Raw genomic sequence first — 20848 nt, forward strand, 5'->3', positions numbered from 1 at the left:
CTAATTTGTCCATATAACATTCTTCTATGATCTTTCAGGTGCTTCCAGGCGCTTTTCCGGCAAACTTGAGTCTACTGTTTGGATGACATGGGCCCCGTTATGTCTGCTGAAAACCAAACACTGCATTTCAAAGGGGCAATTACCTTTTCACACAGGGTCATTGGGTGTTGCGTAACATAAAAAATGTGGTGGATTTTTTTGTTCACTCAGTTCCCTTCATCTAATAGCAGGTTTTGGTTGATGATCTGATAACATTCAAAACATGCACGAAAATATGCAAGAATAGAGAAAATTAGAAGGGGGGGGGGGGCAAATCGTTTTCTCACAGCCTTGTATATGTACGGCCACATCCTGTGTGCATCCCCAGGTGATCCAACCCCAGATACAGTGGACGACTTACCGCAGTCAGCCTCATCCGACTTGTCCTTGCAGTCTGCGTCTCCGTCACATTTCCAGTTGAGGTGGACACACTCTCCACTGCCACACTGGAACTCCCCCTCGGGGCACCGGGGCTTCTGGGGCTCCGTCCGGCGACTACAGCGCTCCACAGACTCGTCAGACCTATCCCCGCAGTCCGGGTCCCCGTCGCAGCTCCACAGGTTCGGGATGCACTCCGAGTCGTTACAGCGGAACTCATGGGGGCCGCAGGTGGGGGTGGAACACTTCTCCTCATCACTGCCATCCCCGCAGTCGTCGTCGCCGTCGCACACAAAGACGGGCGCCACACATTTCCTGTTGCGGCACTGGAAGTCCTTGGCGGGGCAGGCCTTGGTGTCTGGAGGGAGGAGAGGGAAAACAGAGAGGAGTGAGGGGGATGAGTTAGAGGTCTAAACACCAAAGAGTGTGATGTGATGACAGGATAGCAAGATAATAAAAAATAAAAAGAGGAAACCATGATCTTTCACGCAACAGCTCTAAATGGGCGGACCAGTAAGAAGGAAGAAATATTCGAACAGATTGCGTAACATAATGAGAGTGGGAGGCAAAAGGGTTAGCTGTAAGATCGCATACCGTACAGAGTATGAGAAAAGAGATGAGAAACGCAATCACAGTCTGGGCGCCTGGTCTGAACTACACCACCAGCCATGGAGCCTCTAGGGAACACAGAACACATACATCCGTGCTAAAGAGAGCTAGGTTCTGTACTATACTGTATGTGTCTGATAGAGAGAGAGACAGACAGACAGGCTCTGAAGGGAGTCTCTATAACCTCTCTGTGACTACCTCTAACCTCAACGATTTCCTGGCTGCCCAGTCAATCAATCAATCACATGTATTTATAAAGCCCTTCTTACATCAGTTGATGTCACACAGTGCTGTATACAGAAACTGAGCCTAAAACCCCCAAACAGCAAGCATGTAGAAGCAAGGTGGCTAGGAAAAACTCCTTAGAAAGGCAGGAACCTAGGAAGAAACCTAGAGAGGAACCAGGCTATGAGGGGTGGCCAGTCCTCTTCTGACTGTGCCAGGTGGAGATTATAACAGAACATGGCCAAGATGTTCAAACGTTCATAGATGACCAGCAGGGTCAAATAATAATAATCACAGTGGTTGTCGAGGGTGCAACAGGTCAGCACCTCAGGAGTAAATGTCAGTTGGCTTTTCATAGTAGATCATTCAGAGTTAGAGACAGCAGGTGCGGTAGAGAGAGTCCAAAACAGCAGGTCCGGGACAAGGTGGCCTCATGCTTGGCCTTGGCTCTGTGTAGTGGCAGCACAGACTAAATTACTGTTAGTATGCAGTAGTAAGCGGCTGGCCCTGCCTTAAAAGGGTCAGCTAAGCAAAAGGGATAACTGGCCCGAGGAGCTGTGGAACAATTGAGTTCAATGGTGTTTTTTTTATGTAGAGGATCGCTATATAACGCTGTGTGGACACACTGCAATGAGGGAATCTATACACACACACACAAGGTTAAACACATACACACGCAGGCATGGACGAATGCACGCAGACAAACGTTCACTCACAGAGGCACACCCATACTGGCATAGTGCCAAACCACTCACACACAGGCAGTCATGTTAAGACATGCGCGTAAAGTGCGGAGTTACACAACTAATGCTAAAACGGATGCAGGTGGCGTAATCTTCAATCGACAGACTTACACTTACCACGCACTGTAGCACACACACACACTGCTGACTGGGTGTTGTTCACGGCTGATGGTAAAACGCCACTTTAGCCTTTTCACCTGCCCAGGCTCGGTGGAGTTTGGGTTGTAACATCCACAATGAAATACTCCAGCCGTCCCCAAAAGTTTCCACACCGGACTGACTCCCTATGATTTATGTGTTGTGGGGAAAAGGGCATTCTTGTCCTGCAGTAGCACTTCACTTCCCAGTGTGTGTGTGTGTGTGTGTGTGTGTGTGTGTGTGTCATCCTCCTACCACTTCATTCTCTCCCTAACACCAGCTCCCACGCACTGCGCCACTGGGGCTAATTATAATAATAGCCAATTGTATTTCTCGCTAACTTTGCGGCTGTATACTAATGATCTCCACTCCGATCAGAGTAATTAAGTCAACAAATAGACAAGAGGCAATTAGAGGTTCATGTGTTTACCAGCCCTCCCTCCCTCCCTCCCTCCTCCTGTCTGTTTATTGACTGACAGTTGAGCAAGGAGAGATTTTAAATCAGGTTTAACTTAGCACGATGTTCATTCGGGTTCAACTTTGATTGAGCGTTTTAAAATGTACAGATAAATGAAGGGAAATGTAAACACTGTGGATGCCATTTGTCTTGCAAGAACAACTCTATGAACGCCTCTCTTATACCTAGTATCATATTATATACTGGCTTTACAGTCGCATCTCACTCTCTGATAAATCCTCCACCAAGCACCTTGAGCTGAGCTGAAGAGAATAGACGAAAAGCTCTTTCTCTAGCCAGTAGAGAGCTGGGTCAGAAGGGTTATGTTTGCTGTAAACAGTGGTGGCGGGAGATTATTGTCTGAGCTTGGCTCCCAATGGGGATAGTTAGTGGGACAACCGTCTGCTAAGACACTGGAACCTGACTGGATTCTGACTGTCTGAGATCAGATCTGTCTGAGAGACCAGGGTGCGACTGGAACTCCAGTAGGGAATGTGGCTTTTATTAGCCAATCAGGAACATCATGTGATGCACATAGTTATTGGCAAAAAAGAGCTGTTCTGATCAAGACCAATTAGTGAAAAAAATGTCCGAATTGGGTTGCCTGTCTAAACGCAGCCATAGTAACAGAAACACACAACCACCCACTCACCCAAAACGGTGTGGCATATGGCCCTAATGTCATATCATACATCTCTGATGAGATCCAGGTACTGTACCTCCGCTCCACTCCCAGACCAGGGCCATCCCCACATAGGATCAGTAAAGAGGTCAGAGAGATTTAAACCCGTAGGATGGGATACAATGGGGGAGCAGAAGAGAGGGTATCGGAGAGAGAAAAGAGAGAGCAGAGGCGACACAGGCCCTAGAGGGGAAAGACTGTCTCCCACCTCAGGCTAATATATTCACCCGCTGGCCTAGTGCTGGACAGGTAATAGATGGATATGAAGATAAGACTGATCACATTGACCTTGTGTTAGGGAGAGACCTTGGAACCCAATGGAGAAAAAAATAAAAATAAACACATTGCCCACAACCACATGTGCGCAAACGCACGCACAGGAGTACCCACAAACACCACTACCCCCCCCCCCCCCCCCTCACTTGGCTGTACGTTTCTGGAGCGTGATATTCAATAAGATACTGCACGGAAAAACCTAGCTTCGCATCGTCAGGTGTGGCCAACCTCGGATCACGCGGAAATACCGGGAATTAGAATGTTCCTCAATCCAACATCTCCAGGCAGACACAGCCACCCGACTCTCTGGTTTATAGCCTTAAAGTCTGGCTCTAATGGTCCTTACAGAAAACCAACAGCACATCTATGTCGCCATAGGAGTTATCAATACAACAAATCAATACTAATGGAATAGTGTGCTGGTGCTGTGCTGACATCCAGGGCATTATCATATCCTGAGGAATAATTCTATTGTCAAGAGCGGCCTCTCGATACGGCCCGGTGTTTTGAGCCATTGTTTTGCAAAAGCTATGAGTCACCTTAATATCATTAAAGCAGTGTGGATCAGAGAGGTGTCCCCTGGGGGGACCCCCTGTTTAGCCACCCAAATGGCTCCCTATTCCCTATAAAGTGTACTACTTTGGTCAAAAGTACTGCACGATATAGGGAATAGGGTGCCATTTGGGACAACAAAAAAAAGTCTGTATCTGTAACAAAACACATCGATGATGTACAGCTCCCCTCATCGGAGATGTCAGCCAGCTCACTTAGTGGGCTGAAGACTGGAGCTTTGGGTTGGGGGATGGAAGAGGAGGGATACAGATGTTACTGATGTAGCCATGCACATGTGAACTGCTGACAGGAGGGCCAGAGGGGCCTGTTTACAGTATCTGAAAGACAGGCTTTGTGTGTGTGTGTGTGTGTGTGTGTGTGTGTGTGTGTGTGTGTGTGTGTGTGTGTGTGTGTGTGTGTGTGTGTGTGTGTGTGTGTGTGTGTGTAGACGTCAGTCATCCGTTCTCTAGGGTACCAGGGAGAGAGTTTATCAGTGGTTTGACTACATTAGGCTGGAGCTCACAGACAGAGACGGAGGCAGGCAGGCAGGCAGGCAGACAAGCAGGCAGACAGGCAGGCAGACAGGCAGACTCAGAATCTCGAGATGGTAGACCTGCTGTACAAGATACCTCAAGATTCCTCAATACGATAAAATAGAAAACAATCAGTGAGAAGAGAATCAGAGTAGATCTATTAAAGGTCCAATGCAATATCAAATCATTCATGGGTAACAAAGCTTACTGTGATTGTTTTCAATTAAAGTGGTCAAAAAGTAACAAAAATAACGTCTTAGCAAAGAGCAATTTCGCAAGCAATCATTTTTCTAGGACCCTCTGGGAGTGGTCTGAGTGGGGAGGGGAAAGTTGAAAACAAGCGGTTATTGGCAGAGGTTTGGAACTCTCTTTCTTATTGGTCTAGTAACTCATTTACCGCTTTACTGTGATGTCACCAGACAGGCCAAAACTCAAAACAGGCTGCAGTTTTAGGGGGTCTTTTCAAACAGCTCTCACATTATCATTAGCATTACCATACATTTTACAATCGTTATTCCAACCTCACAGTATGATAGAGTGTTGTGTGGAAATAGTGTGGAAATAGAGTCAACAAAAGTGTTGACTGCACTGGGCCTTTAAGTCTTTACCTTTCCAAGAGAGGGGAGTCGGTAGGAAGTGACATGGCATGAGGTGATCACACGACAGGATAAGATAGGGTTGTGACAGTTTAGCCACCCTGTCGCTGTACAGCAATTGGAAGAGATGAACCTCTGACCTCTGGGTGTCTTTTAAGATGAATTCCAAATCAGTGACGGTCTTATCAAATGCTATTGAAATTGGTGGTTGGTTTTGAAATGAACCGTAGCTGCAGTAACCCCCCCCGAGAGACATGTAGGATGTCTGCTCTACTGGAGTAAAGAACAGGCTAATCTCAGGGTGTCTCAGTGCAGTCGGTCTCTCCGCCTGTCTGTCTAGAAGGAAAGCCTGGGGGAGCCTAGGTAAATGGCAGCTCAGAAGGAAATAGCAGAATATCACCAGGAAACAGAGAAAAACCGATGGATAACATGAGTGGCATCCACCCAGGGGTACCTCTACTCTTCCACTGCTAGGCCTGATGGGTAGATAACCCATGGGGATGTACAGGATAAAGCCAGATGGATGGCTCAATCACCAGGCATCACTAAAGGCTTCAGATGATGCTTAGGCCTGGATTGAGATATGAATCACATTGAAATATGAATCACATTGAAATATGAATCACATTGAAATAGGAATCGCATTGAAATAGGAATCGCATTGAAATAGGAATCACATTGAAATATGATTCACACGATGCCAGGTTGCTGTCTCCTGGCGGGATTATTCCAACCTTTTTAAAACGAGGAAGGCATTAGAGCGCAAACTGTCAGACGGGTACAAGATCCCAAACGCTTCTCCCGTCACTCGATGTTCAGTGCCTGTCAGGGGCTAATTCCCATCTATATTTCCACTCCGCGCATGTTGCTGGAAATTAATTGAGTTTCCTTCGAAAACCGCCGGACAGTAAATCTATGAATACCTAACATCAAATAATAATTTGATTAATAGACATTCAAATCTCAACTGCATCTTTCTCCCAATCTCTCTCTCTCCCTTCATTCCTTCAGCCCTCTCTCTGATGTGTTCCGCAGGCCCTGTGGGGAAGCTGACAGTGTTTTAGGTTTGGGTCGGACAACCTCCCAGCTGCAGTTCCATCTGTTGTGGGACAGGGCATTGGTGTGAAAGGGAGAGAGGTGCTTAGAGGGGAACAGAACATGGGCTAATGTTCCCAGAAGTCAGGAAACCACTAAAGTCTGAAACAACTGCACTGCCTTGAGGAAAGGAGTGACTGTGTGTGTGTGTGTGTGTGTGTGTGTGTGTGTGTGTGTGTGTGTGTTCCGTGCCCACATCCCATTACACCGACACAGTCCCAGGCCCAGTCTGAAAGGATTATAAATGAAGGGCATTATAATAGTCTGGATCCTAAACCAAGTTGAGCAGTTTGGGATACAAACAAACAAACACACACACACACACACACACACATATACACACACACACACACACACACACAAAGCACGGCTCTTCCTCTGTAATTTATAAAGGTGGGTGGACTCTCCCAAGCTCTCTTGATACGTTATCAAATAATGGGATGGAGGCTAAAGTTATTTTAGCGCAGTCTGGATAGGTGAGAATATCAAGGTGTGTGTTTATTCACCCCCCCCCCCCCCCCCCCCCCCCCACACACACACACACACGCAAACAGCTCCTCTCCTCACTACGACATCGATCCCAGTGCAGGTGTGCAACACAGTGTGACTGATGTGAAAAGAGCAACAGGTCCCCTAGGCCTCCCTTGACTCTCTTTCCCAGGCCTGTAGAACACAGAGTGACGCTACAGTATAGGCCAGGGCTGACTGATCCAACCACACTGCCAAGGGCTACACCACCACTGCTTCCTCCACTCCAGCCCTGACATACAGCCCATTGATTGAACAAGCTCCACAGTGCTCCACGCTGCAGCTGAGAGTGGAGGGGATTCCTTCCAGTCCACAACCTGCCATGGGCAGAGCAGAGAGAAAGAGGAAGGTCTTACATACTCAGGTTAGACTGGGAAGCCCGTGACCTCTAACTAAGCCTGCGTAACAGGCTACATATACACAACTCCCTTTGGATTTTATGGCCAGGCACAGCAAGTAGCTTACTTTAACAGAATGGCGACATTAGGTATCTGACTTGCCGTATAACTATATGTGTGTAGCTATAGTAAGAGTGTATTTGTGGCAGTGTGTTCTTGCGATGTTCAGACCACAGCTAGCTAAGAGCTCCCTCAGGACCACAGTGCCTGCTAGACTCTTTAAAAAAAAGGTACTGTCTAGCACCAAAAAGGTTCTTCGGCTGTCCCCGTAGGAGCACCCTTTGAAGAACCCCTTTTGGGTTCCATGTATAACCCTTTCCACGGAGGGTTCTACATGAAACCTAAAACATTTCTACCTGGAATTAAAAAGGGTTCTACCTGGAACCAAAAAGGGTTCTCCTATTGTTAATTTGAACCTTTATTTAACTAGGCAAGTCAGTTAAGAACAAATTCTTATTTACAATGACGGCCTACCAAAAGGCAGAAAGGCCACCCTGCGGTGAAAGTGCATGGCATTAAAAATATAAATAAATGAAATAAAAAAATAGGACAAAAACCCACATCACGACAAGTGAGACAACACTACATAAAGAGACCTAAGACAACAACATAGCACGGCAGCAACACATGACGACACAACATGGTAGCAGCACAACATGGTAGCAGCACAACATGTAGCAGCACAACATGGTAGCAGCACAACATGGTAGCAGCACAACATGTAGCAGCACAACATGGTAGCAGCACAACATGGTAGCAGCACAACATGGTAGCAGCACAACATGGTAGCAGCACAAAACATGTTACAAACATTGTTGGGCACAGACAACAGCACAAAGGGCAAGAAGGTAGAGACAACAATACATCACGCAAAGCAGCCACAACTGTCAGTAAGAGAGTGTCCATGATTGAGTCTTGAACGTCCTATGGGGACAGGCGCGGATCTTTCTGGAACCCTTTTTTCTAAGAGTGTACGCTAAGATCTAAGCTGCTGTGGTATGGCAGGGAGTGAAAGGTAATGTACTGTGTGTCGTTGTGTGTGTGTGTGTGTATATACTTATGTGAGAAAAGCAGGCACACATAACCATTGTGGGGCAACATTTCACATGTAACAATATCCCTGTAACGTCGACTCATCTTCTGTATAAATAAATGACAAAACATATCGCTCCCCTCGAAGTCCCTGAGACAAACCGCCCGCGGAGCACTGATGAATTGGGCCTGATTTCTGTGGTGATCGTCGTTCCAACTTCAGCACGAGTCATTATTGTTGACCCTGGGCGAGCCTGACTCATCACCTGGCGACAGAGAGACACGCTCCGCTATACGATTCAGACAAGCCACGCCAAAAGAAACACAACACGCACACACACATATGGGTGTACAGCAAACCAAGCCCTTTAGATGGGTGAACTCCGTGATTAACATGAAAGCTCCAGCCTCACTCTCTATTTTCGGCCCCATTGTTTCCACTCCCCTGATTAGTCTCTCCATTCATTCACAAGTATAAACCACCATCCCCCTTCCCAACCAGCTAGGAGCAGCAGGAGGGCCTGTGTGCCTAAAACAAGCCTGATTCCATATTATCATCAATTAAAAGCTGGTAAACTTTCTTCAGAGGGCTTTATAAATCTAATAATGACCTTCTCAGACTGTATCCATGTATAATTTAACATATGGATGTGCTCAATTAGCAGCTGTAATTAACGACAGTGCTCCAATTTGGAAGTGGGAAAAGATGGGGGGGGGGAGAGCGAGAGCGGGAGGGGATCGGGGTGCAGCATTTTGGAAGAAAGAACTGGAGTGGGGGTGGAAACTGGGAAGTGTGTGTGTGTGTGTGGGGGGGGGGGGGGGGGGGGGGGTCCAGTACTCTGCATCACAAACATACATTTAAAAAAATAAAAAAATAAATTAAAGATTTTCCCAGGCATTACTGCCAGTCAATACTCCTGTATTTGGTACACATCCATTTTTTTTAATGCGGGAACTAAAGACCACATGTGTGCATACTATGGTGTATTAATGTGCCAACAACAGCTAACTATTTCAATTTGAAATAACAGCTAACACAACACTCTACCTCCAAAAATTGAATTTTTACTGGACGGAACACAGAATGAGCCACATTCCAATGGAGGAATAAGGAGATAGATCTTCAGCTGTGAGTCTGACCACGTGCCCAGTGATATGCACGCAGCTAAGACAACACATCTCTTAAATGATAGATCAAAGGCCCATTTCTGCAGGTTGAGCCAGGATCAGACAGACAGACAGACCCCCACCAGACAGTAAATCAATGATCACCAGCACCCTCCATTAAATATTTCTAAGATGTAATAATCAACCTTATTTTTCACTCCAATAACCGTATATACATACGTACAGTGCATTCAGACCCCATGACTATTTCCACATTTTGTTATATTGCAGACCTATTCAAAAATTGATTCAATTGTTTTTTTCCCCTCATCAATCTACACACAATACCCCATTATGACAAAGTGAAAACAGGTTTTCAAATGTATTAAAAATAAACATCAGAAATACCATATTTACATACTGTAAGTCTTCAGACCCTTCGCTATGAGACTCGAAATTGAGCTCAGGTGCATTCTGTTTCCATTGATCATCCTTGAGATGTTTCTACAACTTAATTTTCATCTACCTGTGGTAAATTCAATTGATTGGACATGATTTGGAAAGACGCACACCTGTCTATATAAGGTCCCACAGTTGACAGTGCATGTCAGAGCAAAAACCAAGCCATGAACACAGTGGCCTCCATCACTCTTAAATGGAAGACGTTTGGAGCCACCAAGACTCCTCAATCAGGCCTTTATGGTAGAGTGGCCAGATGGAAGCCACTCCTCAGTAAAAGGCACATAACAGCCCGCTTGGAGTTTGCCAAAAGGTACCTAAAGGACTCTCTGACCATGAGAAACAAGATTCTCCGGTCTGATGAAACCAAGATTGAACTCTTTGGCCTGAATGCCAATCATAGCGTCTGGAGGAAACCTGGAACCATCCCTACGGTGGTGGCAGCATCATTCTGTGAGGATGTTTTTCAGCAGCAGGGAATGGAAAACTAGTCAGGATCGAGGGAAAGATGAACAGAGCAAAGTACAGAGAGATGCTTGATGAAAACTTGCTTCAGAGCACTCTGGACCTCAGACAAAGTTCACCTTCTAACAGGACAACGACCTTAAGCACACAGTCAAGACAATGCAGGAGTTGCTTCGGGGAAAGTCTCTGAATGTCTTTGAGTGGCCCAGCCAGAGCCCGGCCTTAAATCCAATCGAAAAACTCTGGAGAGACCTGAAAATAGCTGTGCAGCGACGCTCCCCATTCATTCAACCTGACAGAGGTTGAGAGGATCTGTAGAGAAGAATGGGAGAAACTCCCCAAATACAGGTGTGCCAAGCGTGTAGCGTCATACCCAAGAAGACGCTAGGCTGTAATCGCTGCCAGAAGTGCTTCAACAAAGTACCGAGTAAAGGGTCTGAATACTTATGTAAATGTGATATTTTAATTTAATGTTTTAGAAATTAGCAAAACATTTCTAAAAATGTGTTTTTGCTTTGTAATTATGGGGTATCGTGTGTAGATTGCCGAGAAGAAGAAAAACAACGATGTAATCAGTTTTAGAATAAGGCTGTAAACATAACAAAATTTGGAAAAAGTCAAGGGGTCTGAATACTTTACACAGTTGTGATAGATGAAAAAGTGATAGAGGGAAAGTATAGCCACTGTAAGTGACCCGACAGTGTAAAACAGCACAGAAATGAAAAGGGAATAAGATTGTGAGAGGTGACCTTGATAGCCAAATCATTTCAATGTAATGAATAATGAAAACGTGTTTAAGGCCAGCATCTGTAATGACACTTGCATAGGTTAATGTGATACTAAAGAGCCTGAAAATATTTCTATGTTAAGGGAGCATATCTTGCTTTAGCTATTGTGGTTACTAAATTTGACGTTTTCTGTAAAGAAAAAGCCTGGAAACAATCATCATTTTCAGTTCCAATTCAAGACGTTTGGATAGATAAATCCGAAGTAAAAAGTTGGAGCATGGTGAAATAATGGGTTGTATTTACATGAAATGTTATTTTTTATTTTTATGTATTAGGTTTAACCAAAGAGGAAAGGTACAGTAGGTTGAGTGTTGAAAGAAATAGGTTGCAACTTGAAATATAAGTTTGGTAATAATATAACAGTTGGCAATGAATCAACGTTGAATTTGGTTTCAACAAAGATGTTTTATTTATTTACAAAACAAATGTACTTTTAGGTTGATCCAAAGAGTCATATCCTGCTGTGACTGGAGACCACATTTGAGTCTCTTCTTTAGCCATCTCTCCACATGTGTGTCGACAGATAGAGGGACGGGATAGAGGGGTTAGAGACCGAGGTCAAAGTCAAGATCATCGACCTCCCCCAGCTTCAAATACATTCTCAGTTTGTGATGGTCGATTTGGCGTCTGTTCAGCTAAACATAGGGTATGGCAAAGTGGGGTATGGAGGATTTTTTTTATTTAATTTGAGCTCGTTTACTGCATTTCTATACAATTTTACCCCAGCCATGAATTATTATCGCAATATTAGGTTTAAAGGTCTGTGGAACATCATATACAATGTCAACCACTACTCATCATAAATTTACTTTTTACTTGTGGAACGGTGCAACATGAAATAGATGCATACTACACGCTATCAAGTCACAACATGGCCGATTTGAAATGCCGGCATCCTATAGGCGGAGTTTCACGTTTGGGGAAGCAATTTTTTCACCAATAAAATTGCACCTTTATAATAAAGGATTGCATACATTTACAGTATCATTGCATTTTGCAGGCTAATGTAAGATAGGCTACTATTCCTAATGTGATGAGTAGATGGCATTGTCATAATTTAGGCTAATAATATAAGTCAATTACTGTGAGCAAAACAGACAGTTCTGAACAATGCATTAACAACGCATGCCTGAGTAACATAAGAGTAGGCCTAATCAGAGACATTTATTATTTTTCTTTTTTTGCAATTCTACTATATGATTGGAGACAAGCGACATATTTCGTAATACGACACAAATTAGTAGCCTACTCTGCTGACACTGTCAAACAGATCAGTAAAAACAACTTGGCCTTGAATGCAACCATCTCATCGAGGCTTATGGGAAGGGGAGACACAAATTGTACAATATGACTTCCATCTAGCCTGGAGGAGGACATTTTTTCCAGTGGTACTGACCCAATGGTAAACACAGTCAACATGCAGCACTCACTGGGGATACGGCTGATGCTCTCCGCTGGTGCCAGTAAGATAGGCTACCGTTCGCTCAATTGTGAGTTGCACATTTTGATAACTAGCTACAGATTAGTATTTCATTTGTCTTCTCTTTTCAGCAATAGCCATTTGCTTTCTAAACGGTGTTTTTCCTACGATTGTATTTGGAAATATTGGGATAGGCCTAGACCTATTTAAACTGCTTTTCACGGCGCTGTAACTCAACAATCAGCTATTTGGTAGAGGCTATTTGCTGCGCGCGCTGCCCAAATTGCGACCTTAAAAACAATCCACAGCTCATTTAGAAAAGAAGCTCATAGTCCTCTGTGGCCAAATCATGCACGTTGGTGTAGTATTTTTTATTATTTTATTCATTACTGCATAAGCACGAGCAATGATATACAGTCAGGTCCATAAATATTTGGACATTGACCAAGTTATTATTATCTTAGCTGTTTACCACAGCACATTGGAGTTGAAATGAACTAATGAATATGAGCTGAAAGTGCAGAGATGTAAAAAGTAATTGGACAATTGGCTGCTCAGCTGTTCCATGGCCAGGTGTGTGTTATTCCCTCATTAGTTAATTCACAAGCAGATAAAAGGTCTAGAGTTGATTTCAAGTGTGGCATTTGCATTTGGAATCTGTTGCTGTTAACCCTCAATAGGAAGTCCAAAGAGCTGTCACTGCCAGTGAATCAAGCCATCATTAGGCTGAAAAATCTAAACGAACTCATCAGAGAGATAGTAAAAACATTAGGTGTGGACAAATCGACTATTTGGTACATTCTTAAAAAGAAAGAATGCACTGTCGAGATCAGCAACACCAAAAGTCCCGGGAAGACCACGGAAAACAACTGTGGTGGATGGCAGAATAATTATTTATCTGGTGAAGGGGGGCCATGTCTAAGTGGTTGTAATTCCTACACCGGTCATACATTAATTGACAAAACCATTAAATTAAAAATGATAGTCTACACTTAAAGCGCATCTTGACTTTCTTTCCAAATCCATTGTGGTGGCGGACAGAGACAAAATGATGCAAATTGTGTCACTGTCTAAATACTGACTGTAGCTCATTTTGGCAAATGTCATTACATTTACTTTAGGGGAAGCTTATCTTCCCCTAGCCTATTGAACGCGCCGCCTATGCCGACGTCAAGGTGAAAGTAACTGGTGCATAAAACACCTCAGTATGTGAGATTCCACACGGACAGGTAGACAAACAGGTAGACAGACAGGTAGACAGACAGGAAGACAGACAGGAAGACAGACATTTCAACCTCAGACAAACCTGCCCTACTTATGAGCTGCTGTAGTAACCTGCATTTCCCACTCACCCGGTGTCAGGGAGAATTGATCAAGGAAATGTCAGTGGGGGAAACAGCTATGAGGTCTTTGAAGGTTCTTCACACACCAACAACACTGGCAGCTGGGACACTGAGCTATAAATACCACAGCTATTTGCTTCAACACCTTTAGCTCAACACAAATTAGCTTCCGTCTAGAAAAACCCAAAACGATTGATTTGTAGGAACATGTGCCTCTCTTATCACTCATGCTTTCTATCAAATTGTGTTTTTTTTTTGTCTCTCATCAGAGGATATAGTCCTTCTCCCTTTCTTTCTCATCTTGCTCCCTCTCCTCTCTCTCCTCTTTCTACCTCCCTGTCTCCCTCCCCCCTCTGTCCCTCATCTCTCCTCCCTTCAGTCTTACCTGCGGAACACTGGTCCTCGTCTGCCCCGTTCTCACAGTCCCTCTCCCCGTCACATCGCCATGACGATGAGATGCACTTGCTGGCTGAATCCCCGCAGTCAAACTTCTCAGGTGGGCACATCTGTCGACCTATCAGTGGAGGGAGGGAGGGAGGGAGGGAGGGAGGGAGGGAGGGAGGGAGGGAGAGAGAGAGAGAGAGAGAGAGAGAGAGAGAGAGAGAGAAAGAAATGGATGGGCATGAGGGAGAGAGAGGACACAGTTAGTCAATGAAACATCCAAATAGCTCAGTTATCATGTTGCTCAAATCGATTCCCCCTCAAATGCCTGCAATTAGAGCGGGCACACAGAGTAAGACAAAGGCCAAAAACACACACAGGAAAAAAAAAAAAACACACAAAGCGAAAACATACACACAAGAAGGCACATGCGCAGATCATTCCATCGAGTGAAACCATATTAAGGAAGCAGACCATTGTTTATATTCCCTAGCTAGCCCATGTGGTTCCTAGAGTTTGAAAAACACTGATGTACAATACATACATTTTGCACTTGGCTTAGACAGCAAATCCATGCTTTCCTTTCCACAAATTTGACTCCCCATCTCCCCCTCCTCCTTTCCACAAACAGCACTGCTCCTACCTCTCTCTCATTCCCCATCCTCCCTCTCTCTTCCCCCTCTGCCCACCGTTCCCAACCCTAGCCAGTATTGATGGGGGGGGGGGGGAATTGATAGTTACATATCGGGATATTATTTTTGACGATATAGCATGTCATAATATTATTTTTGACGATATAGCATGTCATAATATTATTTTTGCGCAAGTTGGCTGTACCTGCACTGTGTTCCTTCAGAACTTGTTCTGCATCTTATTTTTAAATAGGCAGCCAATTTGTTTTCAGCACTTTTATTTCCATGAGTGATAAACACATTTTCTCATGGCTCTCTCTTGTCCCTCTGCACCAGACATATGGTGAGTAATATATCGAATCACAAAATCACAGTATCGAATCGCAATGCATATATCATGAGAATTGCAATACATATCGTATTGGCACCTAAGTATCGTGATACTATCGTATTGTTATGTCCCTGGCAATTTCTAGCCCTACTAGCAAGAATAGGCCCAATGGGACTATATCCTAGATTACACACTACCACCCTCCCTCCTCTCTGTCTGCACTCCCTGCTTCCCAGTCCCAGCCAAAGAGGGCCCACTGGGACTATATATTAGATTACATTGCGCCCAGTGTCAAACGTTTCTCCATCAATTATACATGTTGTACTGTCACTGCCTGGCAACCCGCAATAGCAACCCCCCCAGATCAATATACACAGCAAATAATGGAGGCATTACAGCAGTTACTAACATTTTACTTGAAAAGAGCAGCTTTAACAATTTTGGGAATTAAGTAACTAATTCTGACCACTAGAGTCGGAGGTAAAACAGAGTTAATTTGAAAAAATGTGTTTAAGTATTGCTTGTCAATGTATTCCCGCCCACTGATTTGCATTTAAGTTTCGACTTTGCCGCCGCTGATATTTCCTTCCTCGCATTCGCCTCAGACGGACACTGGCAGAAGTAGGCTTTGCATTCAGGTAAGTTATATGGTTTTGAAATTCAGATTTGGCCTAAGTCAACCATTTGCCAATAGTTAGTTTCAAGCCAAATATTAATTACCTAGCAGGCAATCAGCAGTGGAGGCTGGTGGGAGGAGCTATAGGAGGACGGGATCATTGTAATGGCTGGAATGGAATCAATGGAACGTCTGAAACACATTAAACATACAGAAACCACGTTTGACTCCGTTCCATGAATTCCATTCCCGTCTTCCTATAGCGCCTCTCACCATCCTCCATTGGTCGATCGGTATAGCCGTTTTTTTAAAAACAAGCTAGGCTTGGCGCCATTCTCAAAGCGTAGCTAGCTAGCTTATAGTTTTAGGTCAGTTTGACAGAATGGACAAGGTAGGTACTTGAAGCGGCTAAATTCCTTATTTTGAATAAAGCAATAACCGTGTGGCAATTCGGCACCAAATGTTTTGTAAAGTTGCCATAGCAAATAGCTAAAGTTATCTAACCATTAGCTACCAGGTTAACTTAGCTACAGAAACTAGCTAACATTAGTTAACGTTACCTAGCTAACTAATAGCTAATGTTAGGTAGCTTGGCCATCTAGCAAGCTAACGTTTGCAAACTAGAATCAATATAGAACAATGAGGGTTAAAAAAACATATTTTCTAGAATAGTGAACCAGAATGCAGGTTATACTGTGTTAAGGTCAGTCATTCATTCTAGTATACTCAATACTTTAGCTGACATAAGTGTTGATTCTATGGCTAGCTAGATGGCTACTTAGCTAACTAATAGCATTAGCTAGATGGCTACCAAAGCCACACATCTAAGCTAGCTACATAGTTAACCTAAACCTGCATTTGGTTTGAGTATTCAGTAATGGATGTGTGCCTGGGTAACTATGATGTTAACTGTCAGCTGTAGATACTTTTCCATAATTTGTCAAGGCTTATATGCGTGCCTCGTGCGTGCTACAGAAGCTAGAGTCAAATGTGGTGCGTGCCTCGTGTATGTTTACCAAATATGGAGTTAATCAGCGCAGCAAAGCCGGGGAGAATGCAGGGAATAACGTTACATCTTTCAGTTGACGGGATTTTATGTAACCAATGAAATGTTAGAAAGCTAGCTAGGTGTTTATCTCTATCTCCTATATTGCTGAAATCCACACACAATATGCAAATGTTATGCATGCAACCGTTCGACTTTGCTTGTGCCTCGATCACACCGATCTTGGCATTGCATTTTGGCACACCAGAAGTACATTCATTCCTAATGGAACACTTGCCTTGCAGCATTGCTTTGCAGATGCAGTTACGGTGCGTTCTGTTAGGTGCATACATTTGGATTATTGAATGTATGCATCACACTGTACGCGTAGACGGCTTGACAGGAATGGTAGAAGGTGAATGTTGAACTTTTGTTGCACACATATCAAGATAATGCTGTTTTACCATTTTGCACATAGACACTGTCGGTGTGATGAGGTGTTCGTTTTGAGGCTGTCATAGTCCGTAAGTTAGTGTGAATATCAACATCGTGTCCAGCGTTGTTCATAAGGCTACATATGTTTTTTTTTAAAGAATGTATTGGCTGTGTTTTATATAGGCTGTGTTAGGGTAGTGCTGACTATTTTAGATGTGACATTTGTCCAGGGAGGTAAACATTGGGTTGATATTTTACTGAAATGCACATGGTCCCTTTTTTTTTAGCTGGATCTTTGTAGATTTGAGTCATACACACTCATGTGTTCTCTACTCTGACTACTAATCCACAGATCAAAATACCTAGTTAGTTATTTGATTAATCACTCTTTTTCTGTGGATTTTATATGTTGCATTACCGCCACCAACTAGACTGGAGTGTGGACCTCTCATCTTTCAATCACACATGTGGGTATACAGTATGCTTGTAAAAATCAATGAGTAGATGGGAGAACCAAGTTCTATTTTAGAGCCTGGCTACGCAAACGCCTGCATGAGCAGTTTGGATGAAATGATTGAATAACATGTACAGTTGAAGTCGGAAGTTTACATACACTTAGGTTGGAGCCATTAACTCGTTTTTCAAGCATTCCACACATTTCTTGTTAACAAACTATAGTTTTGGCAAGTCGGTTAGAACATCTACTTTGTGCATGACACAAGTCATTGTCCAACAATTGTTTACAGATTATTTCACTGTATCACAATTCCAGTGGGTCAGAAGTTTACAGACTGTAACGGCCGTCTGTGGTGGAAGAAGGTGAGGACCAATGCACAGCGTGGTAAGTGTCCATATTTTTAATAAAGAAATTGAACACTGAACAAAAACAACAAAGTGAACGAACGAAACCGGTGCAGAATACAAACACTCAACAGAAAATAATCACCTACAACTCAAGGGTGAAAACAGGCTGCCTAAGTATGGTTCTCAATCAGGGACAACGATTGACAGCTGCCTCTGATTGAGAACCATACCAGGCCAAACACAGAAATACCAAATCATAGAAAAACGAACATAGACAACCCACCCGACTCAAGCCCTGACCATACTAAAACAAAGACATGCCAAACTAAGGTCAGAACGTGACAGTACCGGTCCCCCCCCCCCCCCCCCCCTGTGTCTGTCCGCTGTGGCTGCTATGGCGCGGAACGTGGACCCCACTCCACCATAGTCTTTGCCCACTTATGCGGCACCTTAGGAGTGGCGACCCTCGCCACCGACCCCGGATAGGGGACCCTAGCAACGGGCGATTCCGGCAGCTCCGGAGTGAAGGGCGATTCCGGCAGCACCGGAGTGAAGGGCGGCTCAGCGTAGGACAGATGGGAGACTCCGGCAGCTCAGGACAGACGGGAGACTCCGGCAGCTCAGGACAGACGGGAGACTCTGGCAGCTCAGGACAGACGGGAGACTCTGGCAGCTCAGGACAGACGGGAGACTCTGGCAGCTCAGGACAGACGGGAGACTCTGGCAGCTCAGGACAGACGGGAGACTCTGGCAGCTCAGGACAGACGGGAGACTCTGGCAGCTCAGGACAGACGGGAGACTCTGGCAGCTCAGGACAGACGGGAGACTCTGGCAGCTCAGGACAGACGGGAGACTCTGGCAGCTCAGGACAGACGGGAGACTCTGGCAGCTCAGGACAGACGGGAGACTCTGGCAGCTCAGGACAGACGGGAGACTCTGGCAGCTCAGGACAGACGGGAGACTCTGGCAGCTCAGGACAGACGGGAGACTCTGGCAGCTCAGGACAGACGGGAGACTCTGGCAGCTCAGGACAGACGGGAGACTCTGGCAGCTCAGGACAGACGGGAGACTCTGGCAGCTCAGGACAGACGGGAGACTCTGGCAGCTCAGGACAGACGGGAGACTCTGGCAGCTCAGGACAGACGGGAGACTCTGGCAGCTCAGGACAGACGGGAGACTCTGGCAGCGCTGGACAGGCGGGAGCACATGTAGGGAGGAGACAGCCTGGTGCGGGGGGCTGCCACCATAGGGCTGGTGCGTGGAGGAGGCACCGGATAGACCGGACCGTGGAGGTGCACTGGAGGTCTCGAGCACCGAGCCTGCACAACCCTACCTGGTTGGAGACTGTGCTGCCGAACCGGGGACAGCATGCGTAGGGCTGGTGCCACGTACCCCGGCCCGAGGAGATGCACTGGAGACCAGATGCGCTAGCCCGGTCGATACGAGGCGCTGCTATGTAACGCACCGGGCTATGCCTGCGCACCGGGGACACCGTGCGCCTCATGGCATAACACGGTGCCTGCCCGGTCCACCTCTCTCCACAGTAAGCACGGGGAGTTGGCGCAGGTCGCCTACCTGACTTAGCCACACTCCCCGTGTGCCTCCCCCAAGAAATCTTTGGGGCTGCCTCTCGTCCCAGCCAAGCTGCCTCCTCATACCACCGCCGCTCAACTTTCGCTGCCTCCAGCTCTGCTTTGGGGCGGCGATATTCCCCAGCCTGTGCCCAGGGTCCCTTGCCGTCCAGATTCTCCTCCCATGTCCAGGAGTCTTGAGATTTCTGCCGCTGCCCGTTACCACGCTGCTTGGTCCTTGGTTGGTGGGTGATTCTGTAACGGCCGTCTGTGGTGGAAGAAGGTGAGGACCAATGCACAGCGTGGTAAGTGTCCATATTTTTTATAAAGAAATTGAACACTGAACAAAAACAACAAAGTGAACGAACGAAACTGAAACAGTTCTGTCTGGTGCAGAATACAAACACTCAACAGAAAATAATCACCCACAACTTAAGGGTGAAAACAGGCTGCCTAAGTATGGTTCTCAATCAGGGACAACGATTGACAGCTGCCTCTGAATGAGAACCATATCAGGCCAAACACAGAAATACCAAATCATAGGAAAACGAACATAGACAACCCACCCGACTCATGCCCTGACCATACTAAAACAAAGACACAACAAAATAACTAAGGTCAGAACGTGACACATACATGAAGTTGACTGTGCCTTTAAACAGCTTGGAAAATTACAGAAAATTATGTCATGGCTTTAGAAGCAATTGACATCATTTGAGTCAATTGGAGGTGTACCTGTGGATGTATTTCAAGGCCTAGCTTCAAATTTAGTGCCTCTTCGCTTGACATCATGGGGAAAATCAAAAGTAATTAGGCAAGACCTCAGAAAAAAAATTGTAAACCTCCACAAGTCTGGTTCATCCTTGGGAGCAATTTCCAAATGCCTGAAGGTACCACGTTCATCTGTACAAACAATGGTACGCAAGTATAAACACCATGGGACCACGCAGCCGTCATACCGCTCAGGAAGGAGACGCGTTCTGTCTCCTAGAGTTGAACGTACTTTGGTGCGAAAAGTGCAAATCAATCCAAGAACAACAGCAAAGGACCTTGTGGAGATGCTGGAGGGAACAGGTACAAAAGTATCTACAGTTGAAGTCGGAAGTTTACATACATACACATTGGCCAAATACATTTAAGCTCAGTTTTTCACAATTCCTGACATTTAATCCTAGTAAAATTTCCCTGTCTTAGGTCAGTTAGGATCACCACTTTATTTTAAGAATGTGA

General features: G+C 45.2%; 1 protein-coding gene across 4 annotated transcripts in view; it reads right to left on the minus strand.

The window, feature by feature from the left end:
• LOC110521812 (low-density lipoprotein receptor-related protein 8) overlaps positions 1–20848 on the minus strand; it is a 259084-nt gene that overhangs the window by 72750 nt on the left and 165486 nt on the right. For all 4 annotated transcript variants that reach the window (XM_036968637.1, XM_036968635.1, XM_036968636.1 and 1 more), the window contains exons 4-5: positions 14249–14377; positions 401–775 (exon numbers count right to left, since the gene is read on the minus strand). In XM_036968637.1, coding sequence (XP_036824532.1) covers positions 401–775; positions 14249–14377 — 504 coding nt within the window. The remainder of the gene's footprint in view (positions 1–400; positions 776–14248; positions 14378–20848) is intronic.

This window comes from Oncorhynchus mykiss, chromosome 30 (assembly GCF_013265735.2).
Source record: "Oncorhynchus mykiss isolate Arlee chromosome 30, USDA_OmykA_1.1, whole genome shotgun sequence".
Lineage (NCBI taxonomy): Eukaryota > Metazoa > Chordata > Actinopteri > Salmoniformes > Salmonidae > Oncorhynchus > Oncorhynchus mykiss.